This window comes from Chamaea fasciata, unplaced genomic scaffold (assembly GCF_029207755.1).
Source record: "Chamaea fasciata isolate MVZ Bird 193981 ecotype frontalis unplaced genomic scaffold, bChaFas1.0.hap1 SCAF_8, whole genome shotgun sequence".
NCBI lineage: Eukaryota > Metazoa > Chordata > Aves > Passeriformes > Sylviidae > Chamaea > Chamaea fasciata.
Genome location: NW_027094093.1, coordinates 16,294,831 through 16,312,987, shown reverse-complemented (window position 1 = coordinate 16,312,987; position 18,157 = coordinate 16,294,831). Strand labels below are relative to the sequence as shown.

Sequence of the window (18,157 nt, the reverse complement as noted above, 5' to 3'; positions counted from 1 at the left end):
CTGATGACTTACCAATAGGATCAAGTGCCACAACTGGTTCAGATGGAAGACTTGGTTTACCCACTCCAGCCATATTGATTGCCATTACTCTGAATTCATATTCCAGACCTTCAGTCAACCCTGTCACTCTGAAATCTTTCATTCTTATTGGTGTTGTATTTGCTCTCTTCCACAGAAGACTATTTCTTTCTTTAACTTCAATGTGATAACCTAGAAGATAAATGATGACATGAAAGTGTGGGGGTGTTTCTAGAAATCTTAATTTCTCACAGCATTGTGAAACATCATACTGCTCGTATTGCACGTTGCATGTGCATTGTGCAAGAGGAGCACTGAAAACCAGGTTAAGAAATGGATGCGGACACACATGACAGATGTAATTGCAATGAAGAGGTGTTTGTAAATTCAAGTTGCTAATTTTGTAGACCCAAGTATTGTCACATACAGGTGAATTTGGGTTTATTTCTTTACATATTTTTGGCTCTGAGCAAAGATATAATTTCTCAGTATTTTCCCAAAATTTGAGTTTGTTTTTTTTTTTTTAATAGGAAGAAAACCAGTGAGATCTGTCTATCTGTCTCTCTCTCTCTCAGGTTAGTGCATAAACATCTGTTACTTTTATCCTTTCTTTTGACAGAGATAAAGAACTATTAAGAACTGAAATACTAGGGAGGTTTGGGGGGATGTACCTGTGATTGGTGAACCTCCATTTCTTCTGGGATCAGTCCAAGTTAAAGCTACAGAGTCATGCCGAACAGCAACAATATTGGGAGGTGGAGGAGCATCTGGGACATCTAAACAATATTGACAAAATTCAGCAATGTTAAAAATTATTATCACCTCTAAAACATATCTTTTAGATTTCAAAAATAATAATAGATACTTACCAAATGGATGTTTTGCAATGACAGGCTCTGATTTAAGACCTTCCCCTACTCCATATTTATTTTCAGCCCTGATCCTGAACGTGTATTCATTTCCTTCATGAAGTCTTGTAACTCTAAATGTGGTTTTCTGGACTGCAGAGGCACAAGTCACCCACTTATTGTTTACATTATCTCTCTTCTCTAGAACATAGTTAGTGATTTCTGAACCACCATCATCTTTTGGAGGGCCCCATTTTAAGGTTATGGCATCAGCTGTGACTTCTTCAAATTTCACTGGACCTGTTGGTATGCCAGGTTTGCCAACAACTTTCACAAAAATAGTGCCTTCCTTGCTGCCAGCAACATTCCTCAGAGTTATTGTGTATTTTCCTGCATCAGCTTTCTGGCAATCATGTACTACAAGGGTGGTGTTAACTGCTGTAGATTCAAATGCAACTCTTCCACTCTCAGTAATTGCCTGGTCTTCATCCTTCTTCCAAGTTACAGTTGGGACAGGCTTGCCTTTCATTGGGATTTTAAGACGGAAATTGCTACCCTCTTTGGCTGTATAGCACAAATCAGGTAGATCTCTTAAGTCAAGGTCAGGTGCCACTGTAAAAAATGAAGGAAACCAATTATTCCACTATGCATAAACTCTGTGGTAAAATTAAGTTGCTGTTTTAAAAGTAGACACCTTATTTCTATGTACACATGGTAACGATAGTGTGCATAAAATATAATTTGGGTAAGTAAAGCATTGAATTGATGATCTTGCTTCTCACCAACATCATCTCTTGCTACAATTGTGATCTCTGATGGAGTTCCGTATCCAGCATCATTTTGGGCCTTCACTCTAAAAGTGTATTCTTGTCCTTCTTTTAAGTCTCTCATTGAAAAATGGAGGTTCTTTCCCCGCATGACTTCTTGCCATTTATCTTCACCAACCAGGACCTCAACAATATATGCAGAAATACGGCTTCCACCATCGCTGATAGGTTTCTTCCATACCAAATTGCATGAGGATTTTGTTACAGCTGAAGCTTTTAGATCCACAACCGGCCCAGGTGTTTCTAGAAGGAAGAAAGGCATAGTAAGTTTTCATTCAAGCGAAAAATAAAGATTATTTGAATCAAAAAAAATAGGTGAAAATGATTCATTTTTCCTACCAGAAGCTTTGACAGCATCACGAGTTTCACAAGGATCACCAATACCATATTCATTTTCAGCAAAAACTCTGAAGAAGTAAGATTTGCCTTCTTCTAAGTTAGTTATCCTGTAGCTTGTCTTTGGACATTCTGTTGTTACTGTGGACCATGATTTTCTTTCTGCGTCACGTTTTTCAACAACATAATTTGTGATTGGACTGCCCCCATCTACTAGGGGAGGTTCCCATGTAATGAAGGCAGAATCTTTAGATGCTTCCTTTACAACTAGGTTAATGGGTGGGCCTGGAGTATCTGGATAAAGACAACACCATATTTGATTTAGTAACAAAATATTAAAAACCAGTTAAAAAGTCAACAAATATATTATAATGGGGAAAGCCCTGAGACTTACCAAGTACTTTTACAACAATAGTGTATGACTTTTTGCCACAGCTGTTCTCCAGACTGAGGACATATTTTCCAGCATCATATTTATTTACATTTTCACAACGCAGGAAGGTATCAAAATCAGTTGACTTGATGTCTAATCCTTGTCTATCTCTTAGGTTGGCACCCACTTTAGACCACGAAATCTTAGGAGGTGGACGTCCTCTTACTGGCACATAAAGTCTCATTGTGACTCCAGCACGCAACACAAGGACTTTCCTTAGTTCTGCATCAAGTTCTCCTTCAGGTGGAACTGTGTGTTTAAGAAAAAAACACATGTAATTAAAGCATCATCTTTAAGATGATCATAAAAGTTACTGTGACAAAAAGTTTTTACTTTTCATTAGACTAACCAACTTCTCATGCCTGTGATGTCAGTAAGTGTCCTGACTCTTGTTTGAAGATAATTTGCAAATATACCTTTTTTTTTTCACTGATTTCACCTCCTTTTTTTGTTTTTCTTCCTTTACACCATTTATGTTAGGAAGGCTCTTAGTTTCTCTAGAATTCAAACGAGTTTCAGAGCTTCCTGGACTCTAGTGCTTTTCTTAAACTAAGACAGTTTTGTGAAGCAATGCTTTTGTACGTACAGCAAAATGCATGCAAAAGCCAGCATGCCTCTTAAAGAGTAAGTGTCATACAATCAGAGTATCATACAGATGCTTAAAATAGTAATCTTGGCTTCAAATTATTTAGAAGATATGGAAGGTTTAAGAAAGATGAGAGATCTGAAAATTCTAATTTTAGGATTAGAAAAAGAAAAAAATATTGCAGATGCAGTAGGAGGCAGAAGGCTATAAAGCATACAAATGAAAAAAAGCAGACACCAAATTCTATTCTGTTCCTTACTGCCGTGTTTTCTTCCAAATTAACCACTGTTAGCCTACATTTTTTGACTAAAAATATGTTCCAAATTAATCTGCACCTGTGACCTGTGACAAAGCATGTCTTTGACACCCATCCCATAAATTGAAACAAAAGGTAACAAGGCAATCTGCTTTCAGTGAACATACTTAAAATGTCTTTGGCAGTGTGTTTATCAGGAACATCACTTGGATCGCTGTATCCAATCTTATTGACAGCATAAACACGGAACTGGTACTCTGTATCTTCCATCAGCCCTGTTACCACAAAGTTTGTAGCCTGTAAATTCTTGGGTAGATTGCATCTGACCCAGTTGTCTGTGTCAGCTCGTTTTGATTCCACTAAATAACCAATGATAGGGCTTCCTCCATCATATGCTGGTTTGCTCCATGACAGGCTTATTGAATTACGACTAGTATCAACCACTTTGGGGAAAGCGGGCGGGCCAGGAGGATCTGGGAATTAAAACAACATAAAGTTAGCATACCAAATGCTGCATGATAATATTTGGAAATAATAACGGAAAATATAGGAGACTTTTAGCTTACATTGAGGATCACGAGCATACACTGCCTTAGATGGTGCACTAGGCTTGCCAGGTCCAGCCTTATTCAATGCTATCACCCGGAACTCATATTCTGTTCCTTCTTGGAGTCCAGTAGCTTTAACAGTCCTTTCAATGACAGGCTTTCTGTTTACTTTTGTCCAGTTAAGAGCCTTCGTTTCACGCTTCTCAAGTATATAACCAGTTATTGGGGATCCACCATCACTAGCTGGTGGCTTCCAGCTAACCGTCATAAAGTCTTTTGTTACATTGCTAATTACTGGTGGATCACAAGGTCCAGGTACATCTGTGGAGATTTATTTGAGAATTATGTTCACAGTCAGAAGTATAGACAAAAACTGTACTAGTGACTATGACAAAAACTATGACCAGTGACTAACAAAACTATTCCACAAAGCACTCACCATATGGGTTCTTAGCAACTGCTGGTTCAGTTAAGATGGGGTCTCCAACACCATATTTGTTTTCAGCACAAATGCGGAACTGATACTCATGTCCTTCTATTAGTTTCTCCACTGTGCAGCTTGTAATGGGTACATTGGCACTGACTTGGGCCCAGTTAGGTCTGCTTGTTTCACGCTTGTCGACAATGTAGTTAGTAATTTCTGAACCTCCATCTTCCAGAGGAGGCTCCCAAGAAAGCATTGCACGATCTGCATACATATGTTTGATTTTGACAGAGGCTGGTGGGCCAGGCTTATCTAGAACAAATTAACATCACATTGTTAGACTTCTGTCTTTTGCTATATCATTTAATTATAAATGTATTTATTAATAGACAGTCTTTTGCTTACCAAGTACTTTAAGCCTAATGGTTGCTGACTTTGATCCACTTGCATTTTCAGCAGTAATAGTGTAGTCTCCTGTTTGCTTCCTGTTAACACTGAACAACTCAACTGTAGCAAGATTTCTCTTTGTGGTGATCTTAACACCTTCAGATGGCTTTAAAACCTCTCCTTCTTTCTTCCAGGTGATTGCTGGCATTGGCTTGCCATACACATTTGCCTCCAGACGCACATTAGTTCCAGCTTTTACTGTAAGCTGTGATTGCATAGACACATCCAACTCTATTCTGGGAGGAACTGGAAGGAAAGAGTCCAAGAGTTAATCAATCTAGTAGGAGATAAATGTTTCATTCTTCACATGAGTGTTAGTTCCCAACATGCACAGACTCTTACCAGAGCTATCAAATACTTTCATATTCCTTACCATTTTCTGGATGAATAGTCACTGGATCAGAAGGTTCTGAAGGTTGGCTAATGTTAACTGCTGTCTTGGCAATTGCTCTAAATTGGTACTGAGCATTTTCTTCCAAACCAGTCACAGTGTACTCTTCTTGGGGTATTTGATATGGAGTTGTATTGCAGCGAACCCATTTATCCCCAGGTAATTTGCAAGCTTCCACAAAGTAGCCAATAAGTTTGCTACCACCATCATGCTTTGGTCTTGTCCATACCAGTGATGCAGTACTCTTAGTGACATCAATAACTTCAGGTTTTCCAGGGGGATCTATGGCAAATAAAAACATATTATAGTATATTTTTCCAAAAAAGAGCTAACACATTAAAAAAATGGCTTTAATATTACTGGATCCTATTTACTGCATACCTAGGCAGTGCAATCAGAGTGACATCATAGTAAACATTAAAGTATAAACAGAAGGGCAAACTGAAGATCATAAGAGGTTGGAGATATATTGAAAATTATCATAAAAACAGTCTGTTGCAAAGTATTGGTATGGGTGACTTACCGACTGGTGCTCTTGCTGTGACAAACTCAGTTGGTTTACTAGGCTTACTTGCTCCAGCTCTGTTCAATGCATAAATTCTGAAAGTATACTCTAGACCTTCGATGAGGCCCACACAAGGGTATTCTGTGGAGCGCACAGCTGTATCGTTGGCTTTCACCCACAGTAAACTGTTCCTTTCTTTGCGCTCAATGAGATAACCAGTGATTGGACTGCCTCCATCGCTATCTGGTCTATCCCAGGCAACAAAAATGCAGTCCTTATTGACCTTGGTAATACGTGCATTCTTTGGTTCACTGGGAACATCTAGAAAGCAATACAAAGACAGACATCAACTGTATGTTTTCTTACTAGAAAATTTAAACAGAGAAATGCTGCTATCAAAACCCAGCATACCAAATGGGTATCTTGCGATCATCTTGCCAGAAGCAAGTGGCTCAGAAATCCCAAAACGATTTTCAGCACGAACACGGAACATATACTCTTCTCCAGGAATCAGTTTTCCAATTCTGCAGCTTGTCTTTGTGACAGAAGATAAAGCTGTTACCCAGTCTCCTCGGCTTACATCACATTTCTCAACTACATAGTTTGTAATGTTGCTGCCACCATCTTCAAGAGGTATGTGCCATGAAAGAGTGCAAGCATCAGCATCTATTTCAGAAATATCAAATGGAGGCTGTGGTGGACCTGGTTTATCTGCGTGAAGAAAGTATATTAAGAAAAAAGGGGATGACATAAAATGGCAACCACTGGAATATCATAAAACCAGCTTTGTATAAAACTGGAATGAAAAACAACCAAATGAAACATACCCATGACTGTCACTCTGATTTTCTGGCTATCAGTACCAGAGCTATTTTCTGCAGTAAGAGTGTAAAAATCAGTATCTTTTCTAGTCACATCCTTTATGATAAGAACAGAAGACTTTTCTGCTTTATGCACAGCGAGGCGACTGGATGTAACTACATCTTGATCTCCTTTCAGCCATTTACAGACTGGCTGAGGCTTCCCATATACATGAGCTTCAATTCTCAGTTTCTTTCCAGCTTTAATGTGAACATGATCAGGCATCAGAATCTTAGGTGGGACTGTAAAAAAAAAAAACAACCACACAGAGGCAAATAAATTCAACTCCTGTGACATATTAATTTACTTTTTCCTATTTTTTCATGTGAATCTTCTCTGCTGCTCTCCTAAGTGGAATCACCTGTATGATTGACTAGAAAATCTTTAATTTTGGTTCCACTTATGGACAGCTTTAGTTTCTGCAGGTGGCAATATCCATTCCAGTCTTGCTTTTACATTATTGTACAGCTTATAAGAGAATATTAATGAATTTGGATTGCCCTCACACACGTTTATGCACTATTAATGCACAAAATACAATTCTTTTTATCTGAAACTCTTGCTCACTTACTGCTGACCTTCTACAAGAAACATGAAGGGGAAGAAAACTGAAGTTCTTACTGAGATAAACCTGCTTGCACAGTTAATCTTTCTGTATCCTTGAATTACTTCTCTTCTTCTTTTGCACAAAATCTTTTTTTTTTTTTTTTTTTTTTTTTTTTTTTTTTAAAGAAACCTGGCAGCATTTTTGGTGTACTTCCTTCCACTGGCTAGTTTACATTCTCCTGTTCCTGTACCTCTCTCTTTTTCTTCCCATGTCCCAAATTAAGAAGATTCTAATCATCTTGCCCTTTCCCTACATCTTTCTGTGCCTCGGGAACCCTGCCACCTTAAATAAGCCAACCTGTCCTCCCTGATTTTTGTTTTATATTCTCAACCAACCTTACAATATAAACCACTTATTTTCTCTTATATTAAAACAGCTCCAGCTTTCCCATTTATCTCTCAAACTACTAGTCTCACACTTTTTCTCTTTCATTTAGACTTCATTGAAAGTATTTATTATTTCTCCCTAATTTTTATTTTCTGGTTTCAACTGAAACTGTACCTGAAAAATGATTTAATAATTCTGAATTAGTGGTCAACTCTCATTTTTTTCTGACCTGTCAAAATATTCAGTACAGTTAACCATAATCCTCCAGGTAACTCCATAAAGAAAATGTCTTCCTGTGACTCAAAAACCTGTATATCTTGCTCATTTAATTATTAAAGCAGTATATTAGGTAGTATTTAAATGTTTACTTACTGAGTTGTTCTTTAATTTCATATTCTCCGGTAGCTTCTATTGGCAGACTTACTCCTACAGCATTTCTAGCTGCCACTCTGAAGTTGTACTTCTTTCCTTCTTTCAGACCAGCTACAACAATGGAGAGATCTTTAACAACTGAATATTCTGTCCAGCGATCTGCTGGTTGATCATGTTCTTTGTAGCTAACAATGTATCCATCAATTTTAGAGCCTCCATCACGCAGTGGTGGCAGCCAGCCTAAAGTAGCACTATTCTTTGTAATTTCAGTAACTTCAAGTTTTCTTGGTGGATCAGGTTCACCTTTCAAGGGAAAAAAGAAACACATTAAATATTGAATTTCCAAGATTTTCTTACTCTTGAATATTGGATGCTGTCCATACATAATCGGAAAGGACAATATAGAAAAGAGTGAAACTCGTAATAATTTCAAAGGTACCGTATTCATTGATCACATTATTTGAAAGGGACTGACACAGAAATACTTATGTTTACACTTGAGTAGTTAGCAGCATTGTTCAGTTTAGAAGCACTAACTCAAAAAAATGCAAAAATCTGACTAAAATTAGACAGAAACAAGCAGAAAATGTCCATGGAGGCAAAGATAAAATATACATAGAGGCATACTCACTTAGAGGATCTGTTGCTAGAACAGGTTTTGGTATGTCACTTGGAACACCTGACCCGTATTCATTTACTGCTGTTACTCTGAAGTAATACTCATTTCCAGGTACAAGGTTTGCAATTTGGAAACTAGTTTTCTTTAGTTCTGCTGTGACCGTTGCCCAGGTCTTCCTGTCAGCCTCCCGTTTCTGCAGGATGTAATGAGTCACTGGGCTACCCCCATCATTCTCTGGAGGTGCCCATGAAAGATGGCAGGACATCTTGGTGACATCTGAAACCTTGAAGTCTGACACAGGTCCAGGAGTATCTATGAAGAAATTTCAATTTATGTTAGTATTTTCTTCTTTAATAGGTTAAAACTAAAGGGGGTTAAAAGCCTTCTACATGGAGGGAGTTAGTGTTTGATGATAGAGTTATGCTCAAAAACTGTTGCATCTGGGGATCATAAATATTCCTGCAAGGAACATCCAAAATAGTTATAAAATTGTCTTGAGGAACCTCTCTCAATACTTACCCAGAACTCTGACGTTCACAAATACAGCCTTTTCTCCAGCTGCATTAACAAGTGTCAATGAATATTTGCCTGAGTCATCACGTGTTGAATCGGGAATGACACAGAAGGCCATAGTGTCAACCAGATCAACTTGTCCTTTTCTGATAACATTGTCAACACCCATTCTCCTCCAGGTGACTTTTGGTGCTGGGCGACCCCTAATAATGGCAAAAAGTCTAATAGGGCATCCTGCTCTGACTGTGACTAATTTTCTCATGCTTGCATCCAGCTCAATCTCAGGAGGTTCTGAAAGAGAAAGTAATAAAATGCAAAGTTTTGCACATGAAATAAAATAAGCCTAAAGTAAATAAAGGGTAGTATGCAAACACCCCAAAAGAGGATGGGAAAACTCACCAAGAATTTCTTTGGGAGACACAGCTTCTTTCAATTCTGCTGGTCGGCCAAGGCCAACCTGGTTTTGGGCAGAAACCCTGAACTCGTACAATTGCTTCTCATCGAGGCTGGTAGCTGTGAATTCTGTATGAATAACTTGAGCAGCAACATTACACCGTTTCCATCCTGCTTCAGGATCAGCACCCTCAACTTTTGGTCTCATTTCAACAACATATCCAATAATTGGAGCACCACCATCGTACACTGGTTTTCCCCAGCCAAGGGTTAAGGAGGTCTTTGTGCTATCAACCACTCTCAAGTTTGTGGGAGGACCAGGTGGTTCTGCAAGGCAATAAAAATTACAGATTAGAACACAGATGTAGAGTTTAGCAATCTGTTAACTTTGAAATAATACAGCAAAATTCAATGGTATTTTACCTATTGGGTCTTTGGCTATTACAGGTCTTGATGGCAAGCTTGGTTCTCCAAGTCCGACTTCATTTTCAGCACTTACGCGGAACTGGTATTCATGACCAGGGAAGAGATTAGTAACCTTCTTGCGTCTCTCTGGGATTGGAGTTTTAGTAACAGGAACCCATCTTAGTGACCGTTTCTCTTTCTTCTCTAAAATGTATCCTGTAATTGATTTGCCACCATCATATTCTGGTGGATTCCAAACAACAGTCATCTCTTCTTTGCTGACTCTTGTGACATCTGGAGGGTCGGGGCGTCCAGGTCTATCATATTTCGTTTTTGCAATAATTGGATGTGTTTCTGTTGGTGGACCAGTGCCCATCTTATTCTCTGCACGCACTCTGAATATATATTCATTACCTTCAATGAGGCGTGTCACTTTGGCATAGTTTGTTAGGACAGAGGAAGAGTATGTAGACCAAACCATACGCTTGCTTTCACATTTTTCCAGGATGTAGTTCTGTATTTCACAACCACCATCATCTTCTGGAGGATCCCAAGTAACAGTACATCTATCACTTGAAATGTCAGTGACTTTCAAGTTTCGTACGGGACCAGGTTTATCCAAGACAATAACAGTAGCATATGCTACAAAGCTACCAGCTGCATTAGTTGCTGTAATCACATATTTCCCACCATCAGTACGCCTGGATTTTGCAAGAACAAACCTAGACGTGTCAGAAGTGTTTTCAATACTGACTCTTGGAGATCTGGTGAGATCTGTGGCATCTTTGTCTTTTGTCCATACAACTTCAGGCTGTGGTTTTCCTCTGACTCCAGCCTCAATTCTAATTGTGTCACCTGCTTTCACAGTTAGAACCCCACTTAACTTCAAATCTAGCACTGGTTTCTGGAGATCTTCTTTCACAACAACTTCAGCTGTTTTTACCCAGTTACTTTCACCGGCCTCATTCTTAGTTTGAACTCGGAATTGGTAAATTTTATTTTCCACACATTTATCTACCATGTAGTGTGTTTCCTTAATGCTGCCTTTGTGAACTCTTTCCCATTCATCTGAATCTTTCAGTTTTCTCTCAACATGATAACTTAAATTGGGACTTCCACCATCATAATCTGGCCTTCTCCATTTCAGATATACAAATGTCTTTCCTTTCTCAGCAATGTGGAGATTTTCTGGCTCTCCAGGCTTGTCAATAGGATTGATAGCGAGGATAGGAGTCTTGGTCTCAATGCAAGGACCTGGACCTATTTTGTTCTCTGCACAAACTCTGAAGAAGTATTCACGGTTCTCAACAAGATTTGCCTTTACTAATCGTTTTGTAATATCAGAAGAGACAATTGACCATCCCCTCTGATTCGGTTGACGGTATTCTACTATGTAATTTGTAATTTCGGAGCCACCATTATCCACTGGACTCTCCCAAGAGATCATACAAGAGTCTTTTGTGACATAGCTTATTTTCAGGTTCTGACATGGTCCAGGTCTGTCAAGCACATTAACAACAGCAAAAGCTTGAGCCTGTCCACAGCTGTTCTTTGCTGCTATTATATACTTGCCATGATCAGATCTTTTGGCTTCTTTCACTTGCAGTTCAACATTAGGTAGATCATGAAGTATTTCAACATGCTTTTCTTGGACTAGTACTTTGCCATCTTTAGACCATGTTATTTCAGGATCTGGTCTGCCTTTTACCTTACCAGTAATACGTATTGTTTGACCTACTCGGACAGTAATTAAGTCTCGACAGGTCACATCTAGGCTTATTTCTGGAGGGGAAAGAATATCTTTTGCAAGTACAGTTTCTGGTAGCTCTCTTGGTTCTCCTTCTCCCACGATGTTGACAGCTTTTATTCGGAACTTATATTCATTTCCTTCTATTAATCCAGGTACTCTGAAAGCACACTGTCTAATGAGTTCATCCTTATTAATCCTATTCCACTGTGTAGTTCCAGTTTTCTGACATTCCACAATGTATCCCAGAATTGGGCTGCCACCATCCTTTAGGGGCTTTGTCCACACAAGATCTGCTGATTCTTTAGTTTTGTCTTTTAATTTTGGATTTATAGGTGGTCCAGGAGGAGTGATAGGACGTGATGCTTTTATTGGATCAGAGCTTGGAGATGGTTTGCTTAAGCCCACCATGTTTTCTGCAAAGACTCTGAATTCATACGTGTTGCCTTCAAAAAGACCGGTGACTCTGTATTTCATATCAAGAATAGGTGTCTTATTGACACGTACCCATTTACCAGATGCTTCCCGACGCTCAAGTATATAACCAGTTATTGGAGTTCCACCATCAGATTTTGGTAGGGTCCAAGACACTGTTGCAGCATTTTCTGTAATATCATAAACAGTTGGTTTTCCAGGTGGGGATGGTGGATCAAACATGTATTTAGCAACTGTTGGTTCTGAATCCAGGGGTGCACCAATGCCTATCTTATTTTCTGCACGAACACGGAAAATATATTCACAGCCTTTCTGCAGTCGTGGAACCTTAATTTTTGTGTGACTTGTTCCAGAGCTAACCACTCCCCAAGTTTCTTTATTTGATTGACGCTTCTCAACAATATAATTTATTATAGGACTCCCACCATCATCTTTAGGAGGACGCCATGAAATAACCATATATTCTGGTGTTACTTCAAGAATATTAATAGGACCAGTTGGTGGGCCCGGAACATCCAAAACTGTAAGGTGCAGAGCCACAGTTTTGCTGCCAGCTGCATTAGATACTGTGAGTAGATATTCTCCTGTATCCTTTCTTACACAGTCTTTGATAGTAAGCACAGTTGAGTAATTGTCAGTCTCAATCTTGTATTTGCCATCTGGTTTAATTTCAGTGTCATCAGTAACCCATTTTGCTGTGGGAACTGGCACACCTCTCATAATTGCTGGAAGGCGCACTGTGGTCCCAGCTTTAACAACAAGACCTTCAATTAACTTCACATCTAGATCCACAGAGGGAGGTACTGAAATCAAAGAAAAATGGAAATTATTTTTTCAGGGCAAAAGCTTATAGAAAAAGAGAAAAAATCAGTGAAAAAAACATGAAAACCCCAAAATTACCTAGTTTTTCCTGACACTCTATTGGTATAGTTGTGTCTGGAAGGCTAAGACCAACAATGTTTTGAGCTCTCACACGGAATTTGTATATTTTTCCTTTCTGTAGGCCAGTAACAACACAGTCTAGCATAGGGACTGTCTGGAACTTGGTCCATTCATCTGCACCATCTTCTTGATATTCCACCAAATACCCAGTTATCTCAGCACCACCATCACGATCCGGTCGATTCCAAACAAGGGAAACTTCAGTCTTGTCAACATCTACATGATGGAGATTCTTTGGTGGCCCTGGAGGATCTTTTAAAATACAAAACCAAAATGGTTACTAGGATGAAAAAATTTATGGTACCAGTGTATCATGTTCATACCAACAGGACAGCCTCAAAATTACCAAATCCCATATGAAGAAAATAAATCATGTAACTGAAAACACTTACGCAGTGGATCTATAGCTTTGATAGGCTTAAGTGTTTCCACATATGGACCTCTACCATACTGATTCTCAGCTGCAACTCGGAAGAGATACTGAGTGCCTTCCATCAGATATTTAGCCATATGACTGCGTTTCTTGGAGGATGATGAGATGGCTACCCACTGTGCAGAAGCTACATCTTTCCTCTCCACCACATAGTTGGTAATCACAGAGCCGCCATCGTCTTCTGGTTCCATCCAAGTGATATAGCAAGAGTCACTTCTAACATCACTGATATTCAGATTTCTGGGTGGACCAGGCTTATCTAACATTGAAAAAAATATAATCCATTATTTATTTGGTAACCAAAGCATTTCTTAAAAACTTTGTAAATTTCAAGATAAACTATTTTATATTTTACGTAATTTTTAGTCCTTTTTCTATTATTCATATTTGCATAAAAATGCAAATATTACTTGGTTTATAACTTGGTTTAGAGATATTTTCCAGAAATTCCCTTATTTCCTAATCTCCAATTATAGAGTAAAAAGACATTGTATAGAAAGAACACAACAAGATTACCTAAGACCACAACTTTTACTGAAACAGTCTTTGAACCAGCTGGATTTTCAACTGTCAGGGAGTACATTCCACCATCTTCATGGACAGTGTTACGGATTTCAAGCTTACTGCCAACTCCTGTAACTTCAATATCAGCTTTGGGTGAGACCTCACGATCCTCTTTCTTCCAAGTAACTTTTGGGAATGGAACACCTTTAATAACAGCACTAAGTCTCAGGGTATCTCCAGCTTTTACGTGCTGTTCTCGGGCCATATTAGCATCAAGTATTAACTCAGGAGGTTCTGGAATCAAAAATACAAGTTTTTACAAAATGAGGAAAAAGAATTCTGTTCTTGGGTAAACTTATCTGATTTTATTAAACTCACCAAGCCTGTCCTTTACTTCTACTGGATCAGGAACATGTGCTGGATCAGATTCGCCTGCTGCATTGACTGCCTTGACCCTGAATTTATAGGTTAATCCTTCAGTAAGACCAGTGACTTTGTAGTTTGTTTCAGGACAAGAATCTGCTGTAAGATTAGCCTGTTTCCATTCTTCATCTCCAACTTTCTGATACTCTATAAGGTAGCCAATTATCTTGCCATTTCCATCATGGCGTGGTGGTTGCCAAGATAAATCAACTGAATTTTTAGTTTTATCTACTGCTTCTGGATTAACAGGTGGACTTGGTTTTGCTGTTAAGAGAAAAAAAAAAGGGGGAGGAAAAAAGAAGAAACTATTAGAATAATTTTTCAACTGAAACTGAGTGCATTAAAAATTCAATGAGAAATGAAATGTGATACTTTACCAATTGGATCTCTAGCGAAAATTGGCTTTGATGGTGGACTAGGATCACCAACACCAATTTCATTCTCTGCTGCAACACGGAATTCATACTGACAGCCTTCAAGGAGATCAGGTACTTTGAATTTTGTACCAGGGAAAATTGGGTCTTTGGTAGCTTTGACCCATCTTGTAGCCATTGTTTCCTTCTTTTCTACAATGTAGTTTGTTATTGGTTTGCCTCCATCATATGGTTTGTTCCAAACCACTACTGCAGAGTCTTTGGTTACATCCTTAATGATTGGTTGCTCAGGTGCATCAGGAACACCTGGGGTAAGAAGAAAAAAAGAGTGTATGAGCATTACAAACAGAATAAAGATTGGAGTATCCAAATAAAATTGAAAATGAAAAACTTACGGAAACGGTCCTTGGCCTTCATCTCATCAGAGATTAGAGGATCGCTTATGCCATAAAGGTTTTCAGCATAAATTCGAATTTGATATTCTCTTCCTTCAAGCAGCTTGGGAATTTTGCATGTTGTCTTCACTGTGGAAGATGTAACTGGCATCCACAAGTCTTTGTGTGTATCCTTCTTCTCAATTATGTAATTTGTAATTTCACTGCCTCCATCATCTAATGGAGGTTTCCAGGAAACTACCATATGATCTTTAAAGACTTCATCAAATATAACTGGGCCTACTGGAGGTGATGGGCGATCTGTTTAAGAAAGAATAAACAATAGCCATGCTTTTTTATGAACTCCACAAAACAACATAGATTAAACAGTGTCAATACAGCAAATATGGTATAAAATTAGAAACTTGACATCACAGTTATAATAAGGAATCAAGATTTTAGGGCTATTCCTCTGTAATACATGTTTGACATACTGGAATTAATTCCTTAATGCCTATGATGTATTTGGTGATTAACATTTTCTACAGTACTAATATTCTCTAAGTGCATGTAGAGACATTAAATCATTCATGCTGAATAAAGTAATTCAGAGTTAAATATGTCCTCAAAATTAATGTATAGCTTTTCAGTATAACTAAGAATGCAGTAAATTGAATTATCATATAAAGAACACATTTCAATACTTAAATTTTAGAACATTCAATGAATACTAACCACTAATACAAATCACAGACAATATTGTTGTTCAGTAAAACCTACCAACAACATTAACTTGACAAAATCCTTTTCTTGATCCCGTGCTGTTCTCTACAGTAACACAATATTTTCCTGTGTCTTCACGGACAGATTTTAGTATCCCCAAACAAAGAGTTGTAGGAGTTGTCTTGATCTTTATTCTGTCATCTTCTTTCACAACAATATCATCCTTTAGCCAAGTAACCTTTGGTGCAGGTTTGCCTGAGTAGCGTCCAGTCAAGCTGAAAGCTTCACCAACTCGGACAATAAGCTTGTCTCTAAAGTCAAGGTCAAGTGTGGGAGGAGCTGAAAGACAATGTTAAAATACACAATGCTCACAAATGTCAGCAATAGTAATATGAAAAAGTAAGGAATCAGTAAATGTAATTACTATTTTCAAAAGAAATATGAAAAAGAAACATACCAAGTTCATCCTTGCATGTGATTGGCTTAGTGCAAAATGATGGCTTGCCTTGCCCCACAATATTGCAGGCACTCACACGATACTCATAGGTGTCACCCTCTTTCAAGCCTTCTACAGTGAATTTCCTATCAAGCATTTTCTCCTTTGTAACTTTGTGGAATTTGTCTTTTCCAATGAGACGGCTCTCTAGAATGTACATAGTGATATCTGAGCCTCCATTATATTTTGGAGGGTTCCAAGTTAGTGTAACCGAGTTCTTGGTAACTGCTTTTACTTCCAGGTCCTCTGGACGGTCAGGAACAGCTGTGAATAAAGTAAAAATAAGGTAGATTATTTTTCTGTATATTCAGAATCTTCCATGTATTAAACTCATATGACAATTATCCAAACTCAAAATATTCTTACTTATTGGATCTCTAATGAGAATCTCCTTTGTTGTTTCTGTGAAAGGACCCATGCCAATTATATTCTCAGCTGCAATTCGGAAAAAGTAGGCTTTCCCTTGAATGAGTCCCTGAATAGTAGCATTCTGCCTTGTAACTGTGTAGGTCACTGGAGTCCAAGCTCTATGGTCAGATTCACGTTTTTCAATTATATAGTTGGTAATAGGAGAACCACCATCATCTTCTGGAGTAAACCATGACAATTTACAGGAGTCATTGGTTAGATTCTCTGTAAGAAGTGGCATTCCAACTGGGCCTGGCACGTCTGAAAGCAAAGAAAAAAACGGAGTATTCAAGCATACATGCTGAATCTAATGAAACTGTACTTGTTCACAAGCACTGAAGCTGCTATTTACCTAGCACATCAACAATAATTGTCTTCTTCCTCTCACCACCATCATTTTTAGCAAGAAGAGTGTATAAACCCTGGTGACTCCTTTTGCAATTCCTGATGACTAAAGAAGAACTAATAGCTGTTTCTTCAATTTTGGCTTCTTCTGGCAAAGCTTGCTCATCCCTGCTCCAAGTCACTGTTGGAGGTGGTTTTCCTGAGACATAAGCTATGATCCGAATTACTCCTCCAGCATGAACAACAATTCTGTCCCTGACACTTGCATCCAAATTAATATCAGGAGCCACTGAGGGAAGAGAAAAAAAAATGTCAATAATTTCTTCTTCTTACTTTGAGTTAGAGGTATTAAAAATGTAAATCAGAATGATAAATACCAATCCTGTCCTTCATTTCAATAATGTCTGTAACTTCTCCAGGCTCTCCGATGCCAGCAGCATTTACTGCTCTAACTCTAAATTTGTAAAAACAACCTTCTTTTAATCCTGCCACAACAAACTTGGTTCCTCTAATTTCTTTATCTTTTACCTGGAACAAAAAAACCACATTGTAACATCAGCAAACATCAAGATATCATCAACTACTTTGAGAGTTTGAAACAAATCTTACATTAGATATTATTTCAGATTTACCAGCACACAAAAATATTAAGTGTACATGGATTTAGCCCACACAGAATTCACCAGAAATTTTTAAAGAAATATATGTCATGGACCTACAAGCTATTCCGAAGATTCATCTCTTTCCTAACGTATTATAACATAGGAGGATGTTAGAATTTAGCAATTACAATAATCTGGTCTCAGAAGAATTACATGTATTTTTGGACACAAACATGTAAGTGAGAGTAACAAAAAAAAGGAATTCAGTTCTTTTCAAAACCCAATATAAAGTCTCTTTACCTGGAAACAGTATAGGAAATGTAGGTCTCACCTAAAATGAACCCATATATTTATGGAGATATAAAAGAATATCCAAGGTGTGAACCAGTTAAATTTTCAGTAATGCACTATTGAAAAAAACGAGGAAAATGTAGAAACACAGTAGCTGTAAAAGCTTTGGCATCATCTGATACCAGTGAGGGTTACTTCATTGACAGCTCTAACTTGGTCTTCTGTGGTTTTTTTATCCCACATTACCTACATATTTTCCCACATCTTTAAATAAAAATTATAAAATTCTATATCTAGTAATTGCAAAGTTATTCATATTGAGGAAGGGTAAGCTTGGTCTTGTA

The 18,157-nt window shown here is 38.1% G+C and overlaps 1 protein-coding gene across 1 annotated transcript in view; it reads right to left on the bottom strand.

Annotated features, from left to right (window-relative positions):
* Positions 1 to 18,157, bottom strand: part of TTN (titin) — a 241,187-nt gene that overhangs the window by 47,351 nt on the left and 175,679 nt on the right. Inside the window, exons 232-261 of the mRNA XM_066189851.1 lie at positions 17,298 to 17,448; positions 16,928 to 17,209; positions 16,534 to 16,836; positions 16,129 to 16,431; positions 15,729 to 16,010; positions 14,970 to 15,269; positions 14,578 to 14,880; positions 14,156 to 14,464; positions 13,790 to 14,071; positions 13,233 to 13,532; positions 12,799 to 13,092; positions 9,735 to 12,701; positions 9,318 to 9,638; positions 8,925 to 9,209; positions 8,418 to 8,717; positions 7,787 to 8,089; positions 6,447 to 6,722; positions 6,031 to 6,330; positions 5,638 to 5,940; positions 5,097 to 5,396; positions 4,682 to 4,969; positions 4,292 to 4,588; positions 3,871 to 4,173; positions 3,472 to 3,777; positions 2,424 to 2,711; positions 2,033 to 2,323; positions 1,649 to 1,936; positions 888 to 1,478; positions 690 to 794; positions 13 to 210 (exon numbers count right to left, since the gene is read on the bottom strand). Of these exons, the coding sequence (XP_066045948.1) occupies positions 13 to 210; positions 690 to 794; positions 888 to 1,478; positions 1,649 to 1,936; positions 2,033 to 2,323; positions 2,424 to 2,711; positions 3,472 to 3,777; positions 3,871 to 4,173; positions 4,292 to 4,588; positions 4,682 to 4,969; positions 5,097 to 5,396; positions 5,638 to 5,940; positions 6,031 to 6,330; positions 6,447 to 6,722; positions 7,787 to 8,089; positions 8,418 to 8,717; positions 8,925 to 9,209; positions 9,318 to 9,638; positions 9,735 to 12,701; positions 12,799 to 13,092; positions 13,233 to 13,532; positions 13,790 to 14,071; positions 14,156 to 14,464; positions 14,578 to 14,880; positions 14,970 to 15,269; positions 15,729 to 16,010; positions 16,129 to 16,431; positions 16,534 to 16,836; positions 16,928 to 17,209; positions 17,298 to 17,448 (11,419 nt within the window). The remainder of the gene's footprint in view (positions 1 to 12; positions 211 to 689; positions 795 to 887; positions 1,479 to 1,648; positions 1,937 to 2,032; positions 2,324 to 2,423; positions 2,712 to 3,471; positions 3,778 to 3,870; positions 4,174 to 4,291; positions 4,589 to 4,681; positions 4,970 to 5,096; positions 5,397 to 5,637; positions 5,941 to 6,030; positions 6,331 to 6,446; positions 6,723 to 7,786; positions 8,090 to 8,417; positions 8,718 to 8,924; positions 9,210 to 9,317; positions 9,639 to 9,734; positions 12,702 to 12,798; positions 13,093 to 13,232; positions 13,533 to 13,789; positions 14,072 to 14,155; positions 14,465 to 14,577; positions 14,881 to 14,969; positions 15,270 to 15,728; positions 16,011 to 16,128; positions 16,432 to 16,533; positions 16,837 to 16,927; positions 17,210 to 17,297; positions 17,449 to 18,157) is intronic.